Raw genomic sequence first — 22,925 nt, 5'->3', positions numbered from 1 at the left:
CATCTTTGATCTAAGCATTGTTATGTGGATCTCGATTGTTTACGCTGCACTAAACTTTGACGAGCAACACTCCAATCTGCAAACAAAGAGCTGAGGAAGAGGATGATGACGGTCCTGCATACACGAGGAGAAAGCGCAGGTTTGTTTGTTTGTTTGTTTTTAGTTTCCACGCTCATACAGGTTTTATAAATGCAATTGTAATAAGCAAAAGTTGTTTTATTCCATGTTTCTTCAAGATGAAGAGGATTTGTCTATACTATCATAGAAGATCATTGTTTTCAAATAACCTCAATTAACCAAATACATAAGCTAGTTACATAAGCTAGTTTCACTGATTTTTTGTTATGATAAGAATGTACTGCAATCCTATGCATTAGTATGTCTAAGATCATCTTCAGTTCCTAAATGTAAGCAGATTTTACATTTGCAGATGCTCATGACTGCTAAAACATGGACAACACAAACACAGCATCACAGCTTTTGTTGCTACTAGTTGCTTCTTCACTCAGTATGTTAAGACGCACAGGAATAAGTGATTATTTCTCATAACATGCCTTAAATTGCTTTTAATATTTCTCTGTTTTGTAGTAATCAAGAGAAGTGTTATCATCGCTGAAGAAATGGCAGATTTTAATCCCCAGACACCGAGCAGTGGAAGCCCTGAAGAAATAAGACCATGGACATCATCTTTATTATACTTCTCTGACTGAACTGGCAAGGAGCATCTGTAGCCAATGAGAAAGCTGGTAAGTTCAAGTAAAGTTTGGCACATTCAGTTAGACCATGTTACCTTTATTAATAGATACTTGTATACTGTTTGCTCTTTACCGGTGTAAACCTGAGTAAACACCGCTACTTTAATGATTATTTCTAAGTTTACTGAGCGATGTAAACTGCTGTCATCCACATCACATCATTGCCTCTAACCAACGTTACCAGAAGAATCCTTTCAGCGTGGCAGATATTCGCAAGCGTCTGGAGCGAACTTATGAAAGTAAAGCAAAACATTTCTGATTTTTTTTTTCTTATTGGCTTTTGTAAGGATATTTTAATTAAGAAAATGTAGGGCAACAATGTTAACGTTAGCTACCATTTTTTCCCCCTGTCATCGCAGTTCTACATTATATAAGTGTGTTGCTGCTTTTTGTTAAACACACTGATCTGAGATATGTGATTTTATTCCTACATTCATGTAAATAAACTAGCAGTAGCTTTATCTACGATTAGTAAACCTTTACAATCTTTCTTTACTTGCAGGCTGAACTGGATGCTTACTGAAGAGTGAGCTTCAACACTTAAGGTAACTTCAATTGAGTTGAAATGCAAGTTGCGTGATGTCTCCTCAGATAACTGGACACAGACTTGACATTCTCTTTTCGACATCCATTGTTGGTTATACACTTGTGTGTTTTTGGTTTTCTAGGTATGTACAAAGTTACACCATATCACTGAAAACGGCACACATCAACGAGATTTCAGAGACTCTGCGTAACATTTTAAATGTTTATGATCTTCAGGTGAGTTGAAATTTGTCAACACTAACTACCTTCATCACTGTCTTCACTGTATATAAAATTAAGTTGGCTTGCTTGTTTAACATGTTAATTTTTACTTGACTTTGAAGGGTGTGCATGATGTCAACATGAAACGCACTGTAGCCCTCCATGCTCCTCAGTGTACCTGTGTGAGGAGGACCCACAATTCTTCAAGACTTGAAATGTATGTATTCAATGCATTAACAGAATTGCTAGTATCGGTGAATGTAACTGTCTACTTTTAGTCTACTAAGTGAAACTTAGATTTGGGCCCTCTATGCTTATTTCAGGAGGCATTGGGAGAGCCAGACATCACTGATTTTGTCATTGTGGTCAACGAAAGAACAAGTCCTTCAAGCACTGCAGTTGTTATAGAAGATGATCTTCAGTTTTGGCATGTTCAGAAGCACTTGTTCACACAGTCACAGGGTTTTAAAAATAAAAGACTAATCTTCAAAAAAATCTTCAACTGTAAAGCTTGAGGTTTATTTTGCTATCTGGGAATGCAATCAAACTGTCTAAGTTCACAAAGTATAGAAATAATAATCTAATCAGTACCATTTCTCTAGTACAATTTTTTTTCTTTTAATGAATAATTATGAAGAAAATTAGAATGACATAATTAAACTTGAACAAATGCACACTAAATACATCAGAAAAACCCTACAGGTAGATATAATATGAATAGCTATTGAAAAATCTATAGTAAAAGTAGATTCAGTTTACCAATGTGAAACTGTATCCAAGATATGTCAATGTAAATCTACATCATTTACCATAACTGTAGAGCACAATCAGTCCATCTGGCTGAACAACTACCACTGATTGAACTGATTGAACATTTCCCTTCCCCCAACAATATACTACAGACAACACCAATCTTATTTAAAGTGCCAATGTTCAAAACAATTAGACCCAGAACACCATTAGCGACCATTAACCCAGCCTCTTTTTCTCCTGCTTCACTCTCTTACCTTACTCAGTCTCTTTCAAAGCAACAGATCAAAGAAGTTAGAGAAGATTAAAAGCAGAGTTAAAGCATTTCTCTCTGACAGCAAGCCGACAGGTACAATAGTCCCACGGAAATGCTCTCAGTCCATCACCCCTCCCCCGGTATTCTCCTGCACTAGTGATTTTGTTAACACTGCGTGACTGCTTAATGAATTTAATCAGAGAGAAAGATTTCAAAGTTCACCTTTGATGAGCGATGTGAGGTGAAAAACACTTATTCGCTGGGAGAATTATGTGTGAGACTGTCACTGACGCTTTTTAATGACTGTTGTTGCATTAACAAGTATTGGCTGTAGGTGTGGGAGTTTTTGGGTTTGGATCCAAATTAAATTGGATCCAATGCTATCCCAGTTTAAAAGAGTAATTCACCCAAGAACATTAAAAATCATTATATATACACCCTTGTGTTTTTCCAAACCTGTATGCTGGTATTTTTCCATCGAACACATTTTGCATTTTTTGGTGCATCTATGACAGTTAAAGACAAAGCAATGATGTCCAATTTATGAATTTATCAAATCTTTTTAATGAATCAGTTGATCCAGTTAACAAAAACAGTTCAACTCACTAATCCAATGATTACCAATGATTCAATGATCCAGTCACAGTGGTTAAGGTTTTCAGCAAATAATGGCAACATTTTCCCACAGTATTCCCCCCATAGTATTTTAAGGCTTCAGATGAATTAAAATGTAATGAATGAATCCTATGGGCTATTTTTACAATTCTTTTATGGTACTATTTCATCCTTTTTAAATCTTACAAGCCCCAGCATTGAATTTCATTAAAGATTGGTCAGGATATTCTTCAAAAAGTCACCTCTTGTGTTACACACAGAAGAATAAAACTCATACAGCTTTAGAACAACATGAGGGTGTGTAAATAATAACTGAATTTTCATTTTTGGGTGAACTATTGCTTGAACATTCAATAAGTTTCTCATTCACATTCACCGTCAGCACGCCTTCCCCAGGTTCAGATAAGCAAACAGCAGTTTGTTTATGGAGGAACTCCATCACCGTCACGACTGTTGCTCTGGAGGTGGAAGTCTGCAGTCAGCAGCAGGCAGTGACAGAGGAAGCCCCTCTCTGCCCATCACGCCCACATGCTGCTTCAGTCTATTGATTAGTCCAAAGCTATCAGAACATCAATCAAGTGCTGCTGATCGATGGCTTTTTGTTGTGTTCAGACTGCCCTTGGGAACAATGGGCCTTCACATGAAGCGGTGATGCTCGGGAGCTCTGACCATTTAGAAACAACAACACAACCTTGTACCAGAAGCCTTTTGCAATATCATGTCAAACACCATTAACGTGTCTGTTGATAAAGGGACGGAAGAAAGACCCGGCTCGTGTTGCCTGTTATACCATCACCATTATATTGGAATTTGTTTTGGATATAAACTGGATTTTAAAAGTAGTCATATTCTAAACTTCTGACATAAACCTACTTATAATGTTAGTAAATGTCTTGAATGAAACACACTTTTTAGTATTACTTGATGGTTTTCTCTCACACTAAACGCAACTGCATCTTTAAAAAGCCAACAAGTCACACTGTATCTTTAAAAAGTCAAAACCCTCATGTTATTCTAAAGCTGTATGAGTTTTATTCTTCTACTGTATGTAACACAAGAGGTGACTTTTTGAAGAATATCCTGACCATTCTTTAATGAAAGTCAATGCCGGGGCTCGTAAGATTCAAAAAGGATGAAATAGCACCATAAAAGTATTGTAAAAATAGCCCACAGGATTCATGCATTACGTTCCAATCCATCTGAATCCTTTCAGGGATTAGTATTATTTATAAAACTATTTATAAACTATAAATAGTTTATAATTTAACATTTCTGAATCAGCTGTTTTTGTTGATTTATGTTAAATGCTTGTATTCCTAAAAAGCGAGGAAAAACTGTTTTCCAAAATATGGCCTCTTTGAAATAAGTCACAAGATGGTTTTAACAAAAAACCTTTAAAGGGTTAGTTTACCCAAAAATGAAAATTCTGTCATTAATTACTCACCCTTGTGTCATTACACATCCGTAAGACCTTTGTTCATCTTCGGAACACAAATTAAGATCCTTTTGATGAAGTCTGAGAGCTTTCTGTCTCTCCATAGAGATCCAATGCAACTACCACTCCAAGGTCCAGAAAGGTAGGAAAGACATCATTAAAGTTCTCGGTAACACTTTACAATAAGGTTCATTAGTTAAGCATTAGTTAATTTATTATTTAACATGAACTAACCATGAGCAATATATTTGTTACTGTATTTACTAATCTTTGTTAACATTAGTCTGAAAACAACACATATGTGTCGTGAAGCTCTTGTGAATGCGTTGCAGATCAATATTTTTGTATGTGGTAAATTATGTTTTTTTATGCAAACCAAGCACTCGTGTCACTTCATAAAAGTGAGATTAAACCACTTGGGTCACATGGAGTACTTTAATGATGTCTTTCCTACCTTTCTGGACCTTGGAGTGGTAGTTGCGTTGGATCTCCATGGTGTCTACGGACACGAGGGTGAGTAATAAATGACAGAATTTTCATTTTTGGGTGAACTAACCCTTTAATTTCACACACACCCAAGTGTAAGTGAATCAGAGTAAAGAGAGAAGGAAAGAGTGCATATACAACAAGCCACAACCAGAAGGCTACTGTGTGTTAGCCAAGGTGTGTGTGTGTGTGTGTGAGTGTGTGTGTGTGTGTGACAGGTGGTGTGGATTGTAGGGGGGCAAAAGTTTGGGGCAAGGTCAGGAGAGAGATAAAGATTACAGGTGGTCAGCTGTGACAGAAAAGTCAAAATGCAGAGAGTGGTGCATTAACCTTGGGATCAAAGATATCACATACAAACAAGTACAAGCTGATGTAAGCGAAACTTTGACTCATTATAAGTAGGCACAACACGAGTACAAACACCTGTACTGATCAGTCTCTCAGATATAAAAAACTGACATTTGAAATGATTTTCAGAGATAACTTCCATGTAGTCACTTATAATAACTCTCAAAGCAAGACTATCAGCAATAAATGTAGTTCACAGTGCAGTTTATTTTGGACATTTCCAAGATGTAATCCAACCACAGTTTAAAGTGCAAAGCAGACCAGATGCACTTAAAAGATATCTTGCTTACTTGCTACTAAATGTCTAAAACAAAAATCAGATGTATAAAACTATGTACTACATAAAAACCAGCCAACCAGATTAGAGCTTGCTTTTTTGATAAAGTTGCAATAGTGATACTGAGCAAGTGACACAGACGTTCATACTGAGAAATCAATGAATAAACAAATCAGCTAAACAACAGATATTCCCACACTTTATTGGTTTTGGAGAATGTGTGTGTGTTTTCTTGTATACATGGTTTATGAGGACACAAATGTGTATAATGACATGGGTATTACAACGTAAACATGGTTTATGAGGACACTTCCTGTATCCTCCTAAACCTGTGATGGGTAGGTTTAGGGGTAGGGGTACTGTAGGGGGATAGAACATACCATTTGTACAGTATAAAATCCATTACATCTATGGAGAGTCCCTGTAAACCACATATACAAGTATATGTGTGTGTGTGTGTGTGTGTGTGTGTGTTTATTTTGTAGCTGCTTGTTTATCTACAATGTAATTGACTCAGAAGGTCTATCTATCTATCTATCTATACATCCATCCATTCATCCATCCATCCATCCTGTTTAGAATCTTAAGATGTCCTAATAGCCTGTGAATTTGCAGGCAATTGCTGGATAGGCTAAAGCTTTGAGTGAGTATGTAAGTGCAGATGTTCAGACTCAATATATCTACACCATAAAGTAACATATGTTCTAGTCTGTCACCTTAGTAAAAGTTGTGAGTGACTCAGCACAAACGCACAGACCTTATGATACACAGCCATGAGTCAGCAGAAAGCCTCTTATGGCCATAAGCGAGCTGATGAGATGGGCTCCCTACAGCTGCAATGGGACAATATGAACCTACATCAAAACCGCCATTCATTACACTGTCACACGCCATAAAACATCTACAAAAAACACACACAGACAGACATAAATCCGAAACCGCCACTTGATTTGAGCTTCATCTGCAACAGACTAGTTCTCTATGACCTTTCAAAACATAAATTAAGGCTATTCGAACTTACAAACATCTGTATTTATGCAGACAGACTTTTAATCACATTTCAACTCTCCAGACGGGGGAATCATTTCCTGTCTGGTTTTAGATGCAGAACTAGGTCATATTTTTAAGCATACATTGCATATGAAATAATATTCTATATATTTGGCACATTTGAGAGTGATTACACCATGTCGAACATGCATCACCCAGAGCATCAGTGCTATGTGGGTATTTATTTAGGTCACTGTGTCTACACCACACGACTTGGCAGAGTCTGACCAAACGCAAATATTTTTATATCACAGAGAGTTTAACTTTGACAGCGAAATGTCACATCATTTGGCAAGCGCACATACCATACTGAAGCACAGACACCTGTTGCTAAGAGACAGGCAGATGCTCTTGTTTTCCAAAAAAAACTCCAGCTGCCTTCAACATAGTTACATAGTGACTGCGAAAAGCGAGAAAGCTTTTGGCATAGAAAGCGCTAAACCCTGCCCGCGAGCCGCTAGGACAAATGGCTGTTTACAAGTGTTCACTCTAAAAACAGCAATGCAAACTTCTCAACAAATACTAGGAACTAGTGGCCTCTTCAAATACCAATTCTATTAAGTTCCTCTGAAAAGTAATAGGGCTCTGTCGGGAAAAACCTGCTACACAGTAAAACCGCCTCAAAACTTGTGGAGAAGCACAATTAAAGTTAATTGATTTCTTTTACTTTAAAAGAATTACGGTTTTACTGTTGGCCGATGGGAAATCTTTAATGAGGTGAACAAACATACCAGGAAATGTTAGAGGAGCTAATCAAACACTGGTAACTCTATAAAATGCTTTTTTATTTAATTTTTTGTTAAAAAAAAAGAAAAGAAAAAGGTTTTTGAGTAAAGGCAATCATTAAAGTCAGCATGAGATCATTTTTATGTTCATTATTATATGGTGCATGATTTATCAGTGAATTCTATTATAAAGAACAAATGTTTATCTTGGGGATTTTTCATTAATAATTAATAATTTCATCAAAATGAAAGCTTTTATAGAGCTTTTATAGAGAAAACTTCAGCAATCACCATACAATCTATTCCCAACAGATAAAAATCAAGTCCCATCCCACATTTAGGGTTGCAAAGAGGCTGAAAGTTTCCCTAAATTTCTGAATTTTGGAAATATTCCAATTTGGAAACCTAATAGGAATTTACGGGAATTTATGGCAATTAATTGGAAATTAATATAAATGTATGATATTTATATAAAATGTATCATATACAAACATAAATATAAACATTTTGTTTGATCATAACATGAAATAACAGTTATTACTTTTTCTCATTCAATTAATTCTAATTTAGTAAATATGTAAAATAAATATATTTTTATTGCAGCAATTGTTATGTGTAATTTATTTCAGTGTCACATGATCCTTTAGAAATCATTCCAATATGCTGATTTGATACTCAGTTATGATCAATGTTGGAAACAGCTGTGCTGCTTAATATGTTTTTGGAACCTGTAATACTTTTTTCAGGATTCATTGATGAATAAAAAGTTAAAAAAAAAACAGCATTTATTCAAAATAGAAATCTTTTCTAACAATATCACTTTAATATCACTTTTTATCAATTTCTCACATCCTTGCTGAATAAAAGTATTAATTTCTTTCAAAAAAAAAAAAAAAATTATGAAAAATGACTGTTTATTCCCATTAATTACCGTTAATTCCCATATATTCCCGTTAATTCCCATGGAAAGTTTCCAGCTTTGAAAATTCCTGGAATTTTGCAACCCTAATCCTGTTGCATTCATATTATATTATATTATATTATATTATATTATATTATATTATGGAAGTAAAATTGGTTATGAATTCCATGTTATGTTGGTTAATCATGCAGAAGTAGGAATGCATCAGGTGCATTCAAATCCAATGTTTGCATACCGCCCTGTCTACCGTACAATCTAAAACCAGTTTCCTTAAGAAAAACCTTCATACAAAAACGCTGCTTGTTAAGGCACCAACTTAGTGGGTATCAAGGAAGCAAATCAACTTATTTCAGGTTCAAACAGAATTATTGTTCTAGGACACAGTTCCTTCCATAAAGCCCATTTTCAAAACAGTTATGCTCCCATTAAGTTATGACATCGCTACTCAAACTGTTCTACAGACTTTGAACCCTAAAAATGATACTGTCACATGATCGTTGATTGGACCAGAAATTACTTTGTCACAGAGTAGATTATCAATGTGAGCTCATGTTTTCCCAGCATGCTCTAGTCTTGTACACCTCTACTTATTAATCTTTAAGACAGGCATGAAAATGGAATTGCTGCAAATAACAGCCAGATTAGACATTCACAAACATGATTAATGGCTGTGGGACACTCCCAATGCTTGTGGAATATTAACAACATCATGCATGCGACAGCCACGTTTCTGTTACGCTGTAAGACTATCGCATGCATCAATGCCCACTAATGTTAAACAACAACACCCGTAAGACCGGCGTTCGCATTTGTCTGCTTGCTCTCTTGAATGCCAACAAATTGATTCCAATCACTGATGACATTCTGATTGAGCTCAAAGGGATACAACTTTTAATATTACCTTGTTGTCGATGGAATGAGCAGGGAATTCAAGATCATGCAGGACAGCATTCAGAGATTTAGAAACATTAAAACTTATCACAGATATGAAAACAGACACAAATCTATCAGTCTACACATACAGAGTACTTCTCTACCAACTGTTTCTAACAGAATAGCTAAGCTACATGGGTAAGATTACCTTTATCGTCCACATAACCACGGCCATCCTCCTTCTTAATTTCATGCTCTACATAGGGAGATTCTGGTGATGACATTAAGGCAAAAAGGGAAAAATGAACTGAATATGACAGCATGGATATAAAAAGGAGGAATATTCTACATATAACACACACAGTTATAATACTTATATAACATCATAGTCAAAAAAAATGACCCTATTTACTTTCTTAATGCACATTCCTGGTGCAAAAAATGTTTCAGTCAAATCTTCAATCAAAAAGTAATGTAAGATGCCCTTCCTCTGAAATGATTTTCTGTTGTCATTAAAACAATCAGTAAAATCTCATTTATTTACAAACTAAGCGACTGATTTTGAATGATTCTGTGTAAAACTTTCAATACAAACTTCCCATTAGCTCTGGGGTTAATAACTGGTGGTCAGTTAATTTTATTTAATTATTAAATTCCAAATGAAGAACTACACAGCTTATGAATCCTGAAAAATATACATAAAATATGGGGTGTGACAAGATCTTGTGTAAAATGTGAGATTTCTCATCGAGGTGAAAAGCTGTCTTGCGATATTGCCATGACGAAGTGTGAGGGTGAAATTAGGATAGAATATGCTACTGCTACGTTTACATTACGCCTCCACTGTCGTTTTGCTTTTTATAGAAATAAAAACCATTTAATTCAGTTGGATAACGGTCACTTCAATACCATCCAGCTCATCCAGCATGAGCTGCAGCGTCGTACATAGTGCAGCAGGAATCAGAGTTCACCGATAACGTGACGAGAGTAAGTGATGAGATGACTGACAAGACCATGGCAGAGGATTCGTTACACAACAGAACCTAAGCGTCTGAAAAAAAGTCTTATCTTGTAGAATTCGCACTTAGCACTGCCGCTCCCTATTCACAGAGTACGCAGGATCGCGAAAGTAAAACGCGAGCGTGCATTAATACTTCGCATTTTGAAAGCGGCTCCCTGATGCATACAAATATCTCCCGATATGAACGCTATCTTAGGCTGGGCTGTGTAGTTGTAACCATCTCTTAGCTCTGTATCATGCTTGAAGAAAAAAATTGGTCTATTTGCACTTTAAATATTGAGAAAGTACTTTGATTATGGTTGCGCTTATTGTTTGCACTTAATAAGACTAAGAGAAAACTGTTATTCATTTTTGTTTATACTGTATCAATTTGTGGAAAGGGGTTCAGTTAGGAGGTCAAAAGTTGTAGAAGCTTATAAATCATGTACAGTTCTAAGGTCTGAAGAGACTCATATGAAATCATACAGGAGAGAAGCCAGTCAGTTGAGTTTTACAGTGCTTGAGTATTGTTCTTTTACTGCATATGATATTTCATAATCAGAATGTAGAACTAAAATGTCATTGATTACAAGATGATTAGTTAAAACATTTTTATGTGTAAAAATCTTGTCTCATCTCGTGAGTAACTGTCTCGTCACAACCCCTAATATGAATGGATATTTTATATATATATTTTTCAGGATTCATAAGTTGTGTTTATAAACATTGGTTCATAAATACATTTTTCAAAACTCCTGACCAGTACTATATATATTTATATAAAAAAAAAATAATAAAAAATAGATTGTTATTATACTTATAACCAATGACTATAAAGCCAAATATAACTACTATAAACTGACAGCCTGTCAATTAGTGCCTTTATTAATTTTTTTTATCCTTTATATAAGGGTAGGATTCCTACAATTTGGGTTACACTATCTTTGTAGGGACATTTGAACACACACACACACACACACACACACACACACACACACACACACACACACACACACACCAAACCTCATCCATCATTCCATTCTTTTCCCGCTAAAACCTAGTAACCTACTGCACTGGATCTACAGGGATCTTTAATCTATTGGTGGTCTGTGGTCTCACACTGGTTCTGTCTGACCTAAAGCAGCCTACAGAGAGTCCAGCAGGACCAGCGCAGTGCACAGAACTGTACATTAATGAATTCACCTTCCTCTTCACTTTCTTTGATGGACTCTGCCAGAGAGAGACAACACACATTCATCAGAGCACTAGGACAAGACAAAGTGTGCATATGTAAGCCTACAATGCTGATACTATGACTGTCCTATCAGTATCTACTGAATATCATATAAGAGTTATGAACAGCACAGAGAAATGGAGAGGTGGACATGAGTGGGCTTCATGTTTACCGAGCGTGATCTCCTCATAAACATTCTCCTCTGTCAGAAAATGGAATAAGAGAGAAGAGGAAAAAAAGTCAAGGTAAGGACGGAGATGAAGAGTGAAAGAAAAACAGATAAACCTCATCGTAAGAGAGCTAGAAAGAGATAAAGTGTCTTTGAACAATCCAACAGATAACAGCTTATTGTGAATGTCAGTTATACTCCTCAGACTTTATTTTGGAAATTCCTGGCTGGTGCTTCATCAAAATTTGATGTCTATGATTATGTTGATTTCTTAATTATAAACTGGTACTCAGCTTTGATATACTCAACTTGAGTATGGAGTACTAAGAAATAGGAACATCAAACATATTGGTACAAAGTTGATCAAAAAATATTAAAGTATATACCAAGAAATATTCTGTTACCCATTTTCATGTCTTTATGATGTGACCAAAAGTTGGGTAAAAAAATACAATCCAACCTTTGGCTTTCCCAAACATATCAATCACATATCAAGCTTGAGATGTGACTTCACCCTCAATCTGCCCTAAAAATGCTAGATTAAAAATACATTTTTTCAGTAGCCGATCTCAACCCTGAGAGGGGGGTAGATTTCCAGCCCTCATCCGTTTATCATCTGCGACCTCAAAGCAAGGCTGAAGTTAGTAAGCTCCAATGAACTGAAGCCACACAGTCAAAATGCATTTCACATCTGTACGAGGCACAGTGCCATCAAAACATTCCCACAAGAGCCCGCTAAAGGTTATCAACCTGAAGTCACAAGCAGGTTTATTCAGTCCTCAAGGTCTCATAGACAGTTGTGCACCCAAATGTGATTTTATCGGGAAGTGAGAGTCTCCAAAGGTAAACTAAAGTGATTGGGGCACAACCACAACACTCTCACTGGGTCTCACTCACTGGTAATTGTGGCCTATACAAGTTGCATACTTTGGTGTGCAGAAAAAGATTCTCACACAAAATCTATAGATTACTCAAGATGAGGGGAAATGTGCAATTATCTATATAAATGCATTTTTGCATAATTAATAGTATATTAAAATATTATAAAATATGAAATTAAATATGTATTATATCAAGTGCTGGGTGTAACTCATTACTAAGTAATTAATTACTGTAATTTAATTATTTTTTCCCTTGAAAAAGTAGAGTAAGGGATTACTCTTAATTTTTCTGTAATTTAATTAAGGTTACGTATGATGTAAGTGCATTAAATACTGCAGAGACTATATAGAACAATTCTAAATAAAACATTAGTGAATTTAACATCAAAATTTAACATCATGTTAAAATGTATGTTTTAAATTTAACCTTCTCCACTTTGGTAATTTCAAGAACAATTTATGCAATTTTATATTATTTATTTGAAAGAATTAAAAGAGCATTTTCATGTCTATCCTTCACTCTATAAAATGCTGGGTTAAAAACAACAAAAGTTGGGTTGAAAATGGACAAACCCAGCAGTTGGGTTAAATTCTTGCCCAGCAAAATTGTTTTAAAATTACTATATGGCTGTCTTAAAATGAACACAAACTAGGTTGGAAATTAAAAATCAGACATATAATTACTAGAGGCAACAATAATAATCAAAAGGTGAACATTTATTAATTAGCAATTTAATTATTCATTAAACTTATTAATAAATGTTCATTTATTAAACATATTATTAATGCTAATTTCCAACATATTTTGGGTTCATTTTAAACAAGCAATACAGTAATTTTTAAACAATAGTTGAGTTAAATAAAACTACCCAGCAGGTTGGGTAAACATTTAACCCAACTGCTGGGTTTGTCCATATTCAACCCAACTTGGGTTGTTTTTAACGCAGCATTTTTTAGAGTGTTGTATTGTTCAACTGGTTGATATGGGATTTAGAAAGTAATTACTAATTAGTATTGAATAATGCAATATTTTTTAGAGAGAATAATTAGTACAGTAATCTAATTACTCTGTTGAAGATGTAATTACTAGTTAGTAAATTACTTCTTTCGAGTAACTTACCCAACACTAATTATACCCTACCATTTTTAATCTTTCTTTTTTTTTTTTTAAAGAAATTAATACTTTTATTCACAAAGGATGCATTGATGGATGCAAAGGATACAAAAGTGACAGTAAATACATTTATAATGTTACAAAAGATTTCTTTTTTAAATAAATGCTGTTTTTGAACTTTCTATTCATCAGGTCCTGAAAAAAAGTACTGTATTTTTACTGTATATTTGGGGAAAAAAAAAAATAAAATGCAGCCTTGATGAGCACAATAGACTTCTTTCAAAAACTAAAAAAATCTGACAGACTATAAACTTCTGAACGCTACTGCATATAAATATTTAAACAATTTTATAATAGACAGACGTTGACCAAAGGCAACAGACAGGTTTGATGTGTTTTGTCGGATCAGTGTGTTACCCCTTTCATTGTCTGTTGGCGTTGGTCTGCTCTCGTTTTCGCTGATTGAACATGTCGAATCAGTGCTTGTCGGGTCATTGAATGTGATGTATTGTGATCTGGTGATTGTTCGTGTTGGTGGGCATCTGTCGCTGCTGTGTGAACTGGCCTTTAGTGTGAACAACATCTTAATAATCTAAAGAACCTTTTTTTTTTTTTACTATAAAAAACCTTTTGTAGAATGAAAAGGTTCCATAGATGTTAAAGGTTCTTCATGAAACCATCAATGCCAATAAAGAACCGTTATTTTTCTAAGTTTAGGATACATTTAACTTGAATAGTTAAAGAGATAGTTCACCCAAAAATGAAAATTACCCCATAATTTACTCACCCTCAAGCCATTCTAGGTGTATATGACTTTCACACAATTAAGAGTTATATTAAAAATATCCTGGCTCTTCCAAGCTTTATAATGGGAGTGATTGGTTGATGATAAGTCCAAAAAAGTGCATCCATCGTTCATATACGTACTCCATGTGGCTCCGGGGGGGTAATAAAGGCCTTATGAAGCAAATCGATGTTAAAAAGTTACCACTTTTTAGATGTAAGTCGAATGCGTATGGCTGTCACGCCGTAAGCTCGTTATTTTACTTTATGAAGTTGTAAATAAGGATATTTGTCTTATACAAATGCATCGATTTGCTTCAGAAGGCCTTTATTACGTTTATGATCGATGGATGCACTTTTTTGGACTTCAAAATCTCATCATCCAATCACTCCCATTATAAAGCTTGGACGGGCCAGCATATTTTTTAATATATAACTGTGATTGTGTTTGGCTGAAAAAAAAGTCGTATACACCTAGGATGGTTTGAGGGTGAGTAAATTATTAATTTTCATTTTTTGTGAACTATCCCTTTAAGAAATGAGACCCACTGTTTGCATACATAGCATTGCTGAGGCTGAAATTGAGATGCTGTTTTCTCAGCAGTGACTCTTACATTAATGAATGTCAGAGAGAGACGGCCATTGCTAACATATCAGGAGGTGGGAGCTAAAGAGAGACTGCTGGTTGCTCGCTTGGTCTCTTTGTAAGGTTACAGAGGTGCTACAAGAACAGAAAGGGCACAGGAAATGGAAACGTTTTTGACATATGGTGCCGTTACGTAAGAGATGTGTCGTGTGTCCAGCATATGGTTTGTCCTGGCAGTTTCTGAGCTGGCACAAGCAGCATGCTGTCATGGTGCCACCAGATTATAACGGCACCTCCATCTCCACCAGCATGGGCGTTCTGGCACTTCACGGGCACTAATGCACCTGGTGCCCAGCACAGGAATGTGAGTCAGGATGTGTTTTCAGTGTACGTGCAGCTGTTCTGGACTAAAGGATTACATACAAGATACCCATAGGACAGGAAAATTACAAATCTCTAAAACATATCAGAAGCTTCTCCCAGGTTAAATAGATGAGACCTTTGCTTAAATCTCCAACTAATTTTTCTCTCAATTAAAAGACCCTAGCAATGTCCCTTCTAAACTTTTGGAGAAAATATCAACAGTGTCAGAAACTGAGCTAATATATTTTCCAAGAAACCAAAGTGTGCAATCAAAAGCCAAATCTCAATTTGATTGCAAACAATTCTCATTAAAAAATTATCCAAGATCAAATTATCTGACTTATACTATCCACATGAAGTTTATAGCATTATACTGTTACTGTATGTGAACTGTCGACAAATTTGCTTCCATTTATTCCATAAATTGAGCATAAAAAGCAGCATCTGAGCAATAATAATAATAATTTTAGGAGAAACATCTGAGACAAAGCTTATGTTTTTACTTTATTTTAAGGTGTTGTAGATACACGTTACTACATGTACTTACTATAGTAATAACAGTGAATTATGCATAATTACAAGTAACCAACCCTAAACCAAAACCTAACCCTAAACGTAACTCTATAGTAAGTACAAGTAGGTAATTAATATTACTCAGTACTTATTTGAGCAAGTACAAAGTAACTATGTCACCTTAAAATAAAGTGTAACCTAATAATGAGAATAATAACAGTAATAACAACAGCTTCCATTCAAATTCTTTCAAGACCACATGATCTGAGCTCTGCCAGGTGCATAAATATATAACGCTTCACTCATACTGCACGCAAATATTAATACCAAAATTCTCCAAAAGAATTTTAGCAGAAAAATCTGAGACAAAGTTAACATTTAAATGAAGAGCTACACAGGAGCAATCTAAGAGCAATTACAGGATTCTCTCAGTGCAATTTGGAGGAAATTATAATCTATTAAAATGCTTTAAGCATCAAATGTGACAGAAATCAAATTGTGTGTTATAGTTTTCCGTACAGATTAAAAGGGGAGGAAGGAAACCAACTAACATTGCCGTGTATGTGTTTGGGGTGCTGGGTACAGATTGTGTGAGCACAGGTGAGCATGCAGGTAGGGAAGAGTGGAAAGAAAGAGTTACTGAAGGATAAAAACACCACTGTAAGGGGCTGTGCATGGGACACACTCATTCACACTGGAGGGCAGTGGGATGGATGCAAAGTTTTTTTTACCTTCCACTGCGTTTGAGTGGTAGTCTGGTTTGAGGCATGAATGGAGACAAGAACAGAACAACACATAAGCCATGAACCTGAGCCATGGACGCACACACGCACAAACCAGAGCAGCATTCATTTACACGCTCAACAGTGAGTATGAGTTACACCCACATCTTTTAATAACATCACATGTACACAGCAAAAATGAATACTGTCTGACTTGATTCTGAGTTGAATCACCTAAAGATCAAGATTCACTACCTAAAGCAAGTAAGCAAATGAGCACAGCCCTTACAGCTGAGCGTCAGTGTGTGTGTGTGTGTGTGTGTGAGATAAGAAAGACGGTCTCCAGAGAGCAGTGTTTGACAGACAACAACCCTTTGTCTCCCTGTTCTGAGACATACCATGACATGTTAAAGACATGTGCATCACGCAAAACAGACACTCTGTAGGTCACTCTGGATTACTACAGTCCTGTTCATAACTCACTCAGATGTAGTTCTACAGTCTATCCGAAATTACTTTCTGGCTATAGTAATGACAATATTTTACTATAGATCTATAGATTATATATAAGCATACTGGGTTCCTCAGCCTGCATTATCGTGTATTATGAACCTATTTGTACTGTATTCCAATTTACATTTTTTTTTTTTTTTTGCAAAAATATATTTTCAATGTATATTTATTTGCAGTATTTAGCAAATAATGATTTATAAATCTATATAATTTAGCATGTATGTATTTATATTTATTTAAAATATAAATATATTTAAATATAAATATATATATATTTATACACACAATTTAAAATTTTATAAATAAAATTCATAATATGTACAGTAATAAGTACAGTTACCTAACAAAGTGTGAACACAGGGCAAATATATATATATATATATATATATACAAACAAAGTATGCCATTTTGAGATTAACGACCGACAACAGCTTGGCTAATTAATCTAAGTGTTACTTTGTAATGTAAGTGTTTTTGTTCCTAAATAAACTAAATTGAACTAAAAAAAAAAAAAAAAAAAACTCAGTGGATAACAACCTTTTTTTTTTTATACCTTTATACCTTATGTGTGACCCTGGACCACAAAACCAGTCATAAGCATACATTTTTTGAAATTAAGATTTCTGAAAGCTGAAAAAAAAAAAAAAAAAAAGCTTTCCATTGATGTATGGTTTGTTATGATAGAAGAATATTTGGCTGTATATTTGAATATTTGAAAATCTGGAATCTGAGGGTGCAAAAAAAAAAAAAATCAAAATATTGAGAAAATTGCCTTTAAAGTTGTCCAAATAAAGTCCTCAGCAATGCATATCCACTCACAAAACCAAATTTTTTATATATTTACAGTAGAAAATTTACAAAATATCTTCATGGAACATGATTTTTACTTAATATCCTAATGATTTTTGGCATAAAAGAAAAATCAATAATTTTGACCCATACAATGTATTGTTGGCTACTGCTACAAATATATCCGTGCGACTTACGATTTTGTGGTCCAGGGTCACATATTACAGTGATTTTTTTTGACAATTGTGACACACTTTTTGAAGACTTCCTGTAGAGCCTAATAAATCAACTCAAAAATCACGAGAGACACATTGCAATGCACAAACCACGAGCCTCTGCTCCCAATTGATTTTTGCATCACAAATCTCACTCGGCCAAACCCCGCCTCTTTCCAGATGATTGACAGCTGACAAATGCAAAGTGATAAACAGGGAAAGGGCACTCACCTTTGACCCTCTCTCCGCGGTTCAGCTGGATCTCTCCCTCTCCCTGCGGTGTGTACGGTTTGACCACGATGAAGGTGCGCCCCGGCACGGCGCTGTAGAGTTTCCGTTTGGGGCCCCGGGCTCCTGAGAGTGTGTGCGAGGGCCCCGCGGGAGGAGGGCTGGGGTCCCGCTGGACCGTCCCCGGGCTGTAAACAAAAACATAGGTTACCGTGGTGATGCCCGGCAACTGGTAGCCAAATCCGGTGGTCACCGACATGGTCCCGTGAGAAGGTGGCAGCGTGCGTGCACGCGTGGGTCTCCTCCTCGATATTCCCGAACCGGCCAGGGCCGTCAGGTGCGAGCGGCTCACTCCCTCTCTTCCTATCACTCTCTCCTCCTCTGCTCCTCTCTCCTCCTTTCTTCCACCTCTCCTCTCCTCTCCTCCCTCTGAGCGCTCCCCGCCCTCCCCCTCGCTCCCGTTAACGGCTGCCTGTCGCGAACGGCGCCGAGCGCTCGGGCTGCACTCGCCGCGAGTGGGGCATGTTCACTCCCCGTGGCTCTCGCGCACACGCTCGCACACGCACACACGCTGTGACGAGGCTGCGCCGTTTCCCCGTGGCTGGGCTGGCGCGCTCCCGCCCTGAACATTCTATCCGTACGCGGACAGTCACCGACGACAACGCGCGGGCGCCAGGGGTCCGGATTGATTAGTGTGTGGAGGGGTGGAGCACGACTCACCTCACCCCCCCCTAAAACAGCACAAACACACACACATACACACACATTCTCCTAGTGCTGTAATCAACAGCCCCTCCTAACCCTCTCTCTCTCTCTCTCTCTCTCTGCCCTCCAAGTTCTCCCCTCCCCTCCCCTCCCCTGTCTTTCTGCCCTCCCCGTCTCCCTCTCTCTCTGTCAGTAAGACAGCTTCTGAATGTTAATGCAGCTGCAGGAAGAGTGGCTGTAGCCCTGTCTCTCTCATTCATCTCAAGTTGTTCACCCATTCATTCCATGGACACACACACACACACACACACACACACACACACACGCACACACACACACACACACAAGAATTCACAAGCATTACAGCAAAACACACACTCAGGTACAATGTTTAATGGGCTTTAATGTCCTAAGGATGTTAACTTCCCCTCTACTGGTATTCTGCTAAATGTTATTGTGTAAAATCACTAAGAATGAATCACACCTACTGATTGCATTGTTTTTTCTGCTGTTTTAGCACCTGATTCACTAAAGGTGTTATGCAAATGAGGTAAATGGAACAAACATGCCAAAAATGTGCTGAATGAAATCTGCAAAACATGTTTAATAAACAGACCACTCTGTTTTGATCCTCAAAAAAGCTGATATCTTCCAGCATGAACAAGGAAATTCTTAAACCTTTGCCTTTACTGTCAAAATCAGTCAGTCTGAACACACATGCACATTCACACACTCTTTCCGGCTATCCCTCGTTTCAAACATCGAGCTCAGTGACGGCTTTCCAATTACTGCAGCGGTACGAGGCTAGAGTGACTGCAGCATGTAAATGCAGAGTAACAAGAAAGAGAGAGGAATTTAAGGGTGGAGATATGATAAGAAACTGAAAGAGGGTTGGAAAGGAAAGAAGGATGGGAAACAGAAAGTAACACAGAAGAAATGATGGACAGAGGCTGTAAGAAGAGAGAGAATGGATGAGAGACAGAGAGGTATGGAGTCCTGTCGTCACGGTTTCCTCTGACTCAGTATTGATCAGTCAGAGCCGCCACAAGGCTGTAATAAACAGCACTGAAAATCATTGTCCGACTCTGCAGTAATACCATATTTCACACACATCAATCATCATAAAACAGACATACACAGCCTCTGACAAGTGTTCTTTTTATTTAGGACATTTGTAAGACGATAGATTTGAAGCAGTGCAGCGGCGCCTGAGGAACGGCAGCCTGTAGATGACATAAACGTCACACTCCTGCTCTGGCCAATCTGACTCGCATGCATGAGAAAGTTTCACATGCTGTGTGAAGCCACAAGGACATATGCTGCGTTTCAAAACTCATACTCTAGTCTACCTAGACAGTCCAAACATTCCATTCAAGATTTGAACGTGTATGATAACCCTGGCAACTGCCATCATGGAGAAATAAATTGAAAGCAACTGTCTTGATTCGCCAAGTGCCAGTGTCAACAATGAATCAGAGGCTTCTTTTCCACCATCTCTCATGGTTCTTTCTTTCTCTTTAGGTAATAAGGACTGGTGGCAGCAAAACACACACTCAGGAACAACATTTAATGAGCTTTAACAGGTTTATGTGTCCTAAGTATAACTCTCCTTTACTTAAAAAAAAAAAAAAAAACTTTCCCTCTACTGGTATTCTGCTCAAATGTTATGGGGTGAATTCACAAATGGCTCCTTTCCACCCAGCGGTACGGTACGGTACAGTACAGTACAGTACGATTCGGGAAAGTAAACCCTGATCCGGCTTGTGTTTCCACCGCCAACAGTACCCAACATGCGTGGTGTATGCCAGAAAGTAGCGATCGATGTCATTCTCGCTCAAAGAAGAAAGCGACACTGTAAACAACAATGGAGGACATACAGCAGATCATGTTCTTGCTTCTCGGCATGTGGCTGTTTGTGTTGCAATGGTATTGTGTTTCAACTGTATATTTAAAAAATGGCATCTTTTGTTTTGTCATTCCCCTTGTAGCACACACAAGTGACGATTCTCTGTCAACCAATCAACGTTCGGCAGTGAGTCTAGCTCCACCCTTTAGGTACCAGACTACTATGCTAGGTACCCCAATGGAAGGGTCCCAAAATGGTGTTACAGTACGGTTTGGTGTTTTGGTACCATTCACAACTTCTGACAATCAAAACGGAAATACTGTACTGTACTGTACCGTACGGCTCGGTGAAGCCATAAGTTTGAATCACACCTACTGATTGCATTGCTTATTTGTACTGGTTTAGAACCTGATTCACTAAAGGTGTCATGTAAATGGGGTAAATGGCACAAACATGCCAAAAATGTGATCCAAAGTTCCCATGTTGTCATCATGCTATGGACTAATCATCTTTTTTTATTTAATGTTTTTTTAAAAAATTTACTAATACATTATTAAAAATCTAAAGTTGTTAAGGGATGCACGTTTGAGCTTCCGTTTTTAGCATATTTGATGCGCACTTTTGTAACAAATCACTCGAAAGTAATTTATTTACTGTTTATTTTTATCCGCCAAAACAAATAAATAACATACAAAGTTTTGTTGTAATCTTTGGTTTTGTTCATTGCATTCTAATAAATAAGCCACCAAAATTTTAGATATCAGTGAAATTTCATAATTCTCGATTGATTCTAATTTAGATACAACAGCAGAAATTAATAGCCCAACTAATATAAAGTTCAAAAATTAATGAAGACAAGTTAGTCTTTAGTAATAAAATAAGAACAAATAAACAAATCACAAACAACTGCTCAAATAATTACAACAGAACAAAGATACATATTAAAATAAACAGTGCTTTAAATTTTTCAGGTAAGTCTAACAGTAGTTTTCAGGTACAGAAATTGAATAATCAAATGTAAAATAACACTGCACGCTCTTCACTGTACAGATTAAATATAGATTAATCCTTGTTAAAGCTACAAAAGTTGTTCAGTCAAGATCAGTGAGTGATTTTCTCTTTGTCTTTTATTGTTTGCTTAACATTAATGAGACAGCAGCAGGAACATTAAGCTGCTGTCACTTTAAGATCGAATGCACAGATCCAATATACTGTTACACATATGTTTTACTTCTCATCTGTTTATGTTCAGTAAGACATAACTGACAACGTTTACATGAATGCTTGCCAAGATGGGCATTTTGACATACTTTTGTTGTGTGTATTTTTCCGTTCAAGCGCAAGACGCGAAAGAGAACTCAATTCAGTACTCGCATGCTGTTTTCTTTGTGTGCGCACAGAAAACAGTGCACAAGTACTGAATTGAGTTCAGCTGTCCCCGGGCCATCAGACAGTCCTTATTGTCAAGCCCTGTAACCTTATCTCCATTTTTTTTGTTCTAATTATTTTCCTTATTGTACATATAAAATAGAAGAAGTTTATATCAGTAGTCCTATATTCATAATTGTGACCACACACACAGTCTGTTTACAATGTCTGTCTACCATTGTAACAGATATATATATGAAGAGTTTGGTTCCAAAACGCTATAACTCCATTTTGATTAATTTGAGTAAAAAGGTGTTTTCTTTACCAAGAAAGCGGCAAGATGAAACCCACTATTTTCTGTTTCAAACTTTTACATAGCATGGTTATAAAAACATAAAAAATTCAAATCTAGATTTTGATTTTCAAAGGTTTATAAAAAAAAAAACGGATTATTTTTTCCCCAAAATGCAATAAATCCATGACACATTTTTTTTTTTTCAAAATGCAATTAATCCATCAATATAAAAGTTATTTTTCATATTGAAAATACACAACAAAGTAAGTTGATTCACATATATGACAGCCTCTGAACTTTGTCAATACTAATCTTATATACAGGCATTTGACTAAAAATACATTCATTCGTCGCTCCCAAAA

General features: G+C 36.5%; 1 protein-coding gene across 6 annotated transcripts in view; it reads right to left on the bottom strand.

Moving 5' to 3' along the window:
* The window catches only part of shank3a (SH3 and multiple ankyrin repeat domains 3a), a 323,981-nt gene that overhangs the window by 83,746 nt on the left and 217,310 nt on the right, over window positions 1–22,925 (bottom strand). For 3 of the 6 annotated variants that reach the window (XM_051870260.1, XM_051870264.1, XM_051870265.1), the window contains 2 exons: window positions 18,353–18,537; window positions 16,614–16,637 (listed from right to left, as the gene is read on the bottom strand). In XM_051870260.1, the coding sequence (XP_051726220.1) occupies window positions 16,614–16,637; window positions 18,353–18,537 (209 nt within the window). The remainder of the gene's footprint in view (window positions 1–16,613; window positions 16,638–18,352; window positions 18,538–22,925) is intronic. The other 3 variants (XR_007926184.1, XM_051870263.1, XM_051870262.1) reach the window with 1 other exon arrangement.

Source organism: Ctenopharyngodon idella, chromosome 18 (genome assembly GCF_019924925.1).
Source record: "Ctenopharyngodon idella isolate HZGC_01 chromosome 18, HZGC01, whole genome shotgun sequence".
Lineage (NCBI taxonomy): Eukaryota > Metazoa > Chordata > Actinopteri > Cypriniformes > Xenocyprididae > Ctenopharyngodon > Ctenopharyngodon idella.
The sequence above is the reverse complement of the archived record's forward strand: the minus strand, read 5'-3'. Positions and strand labels throughout refer to the sequence as shown.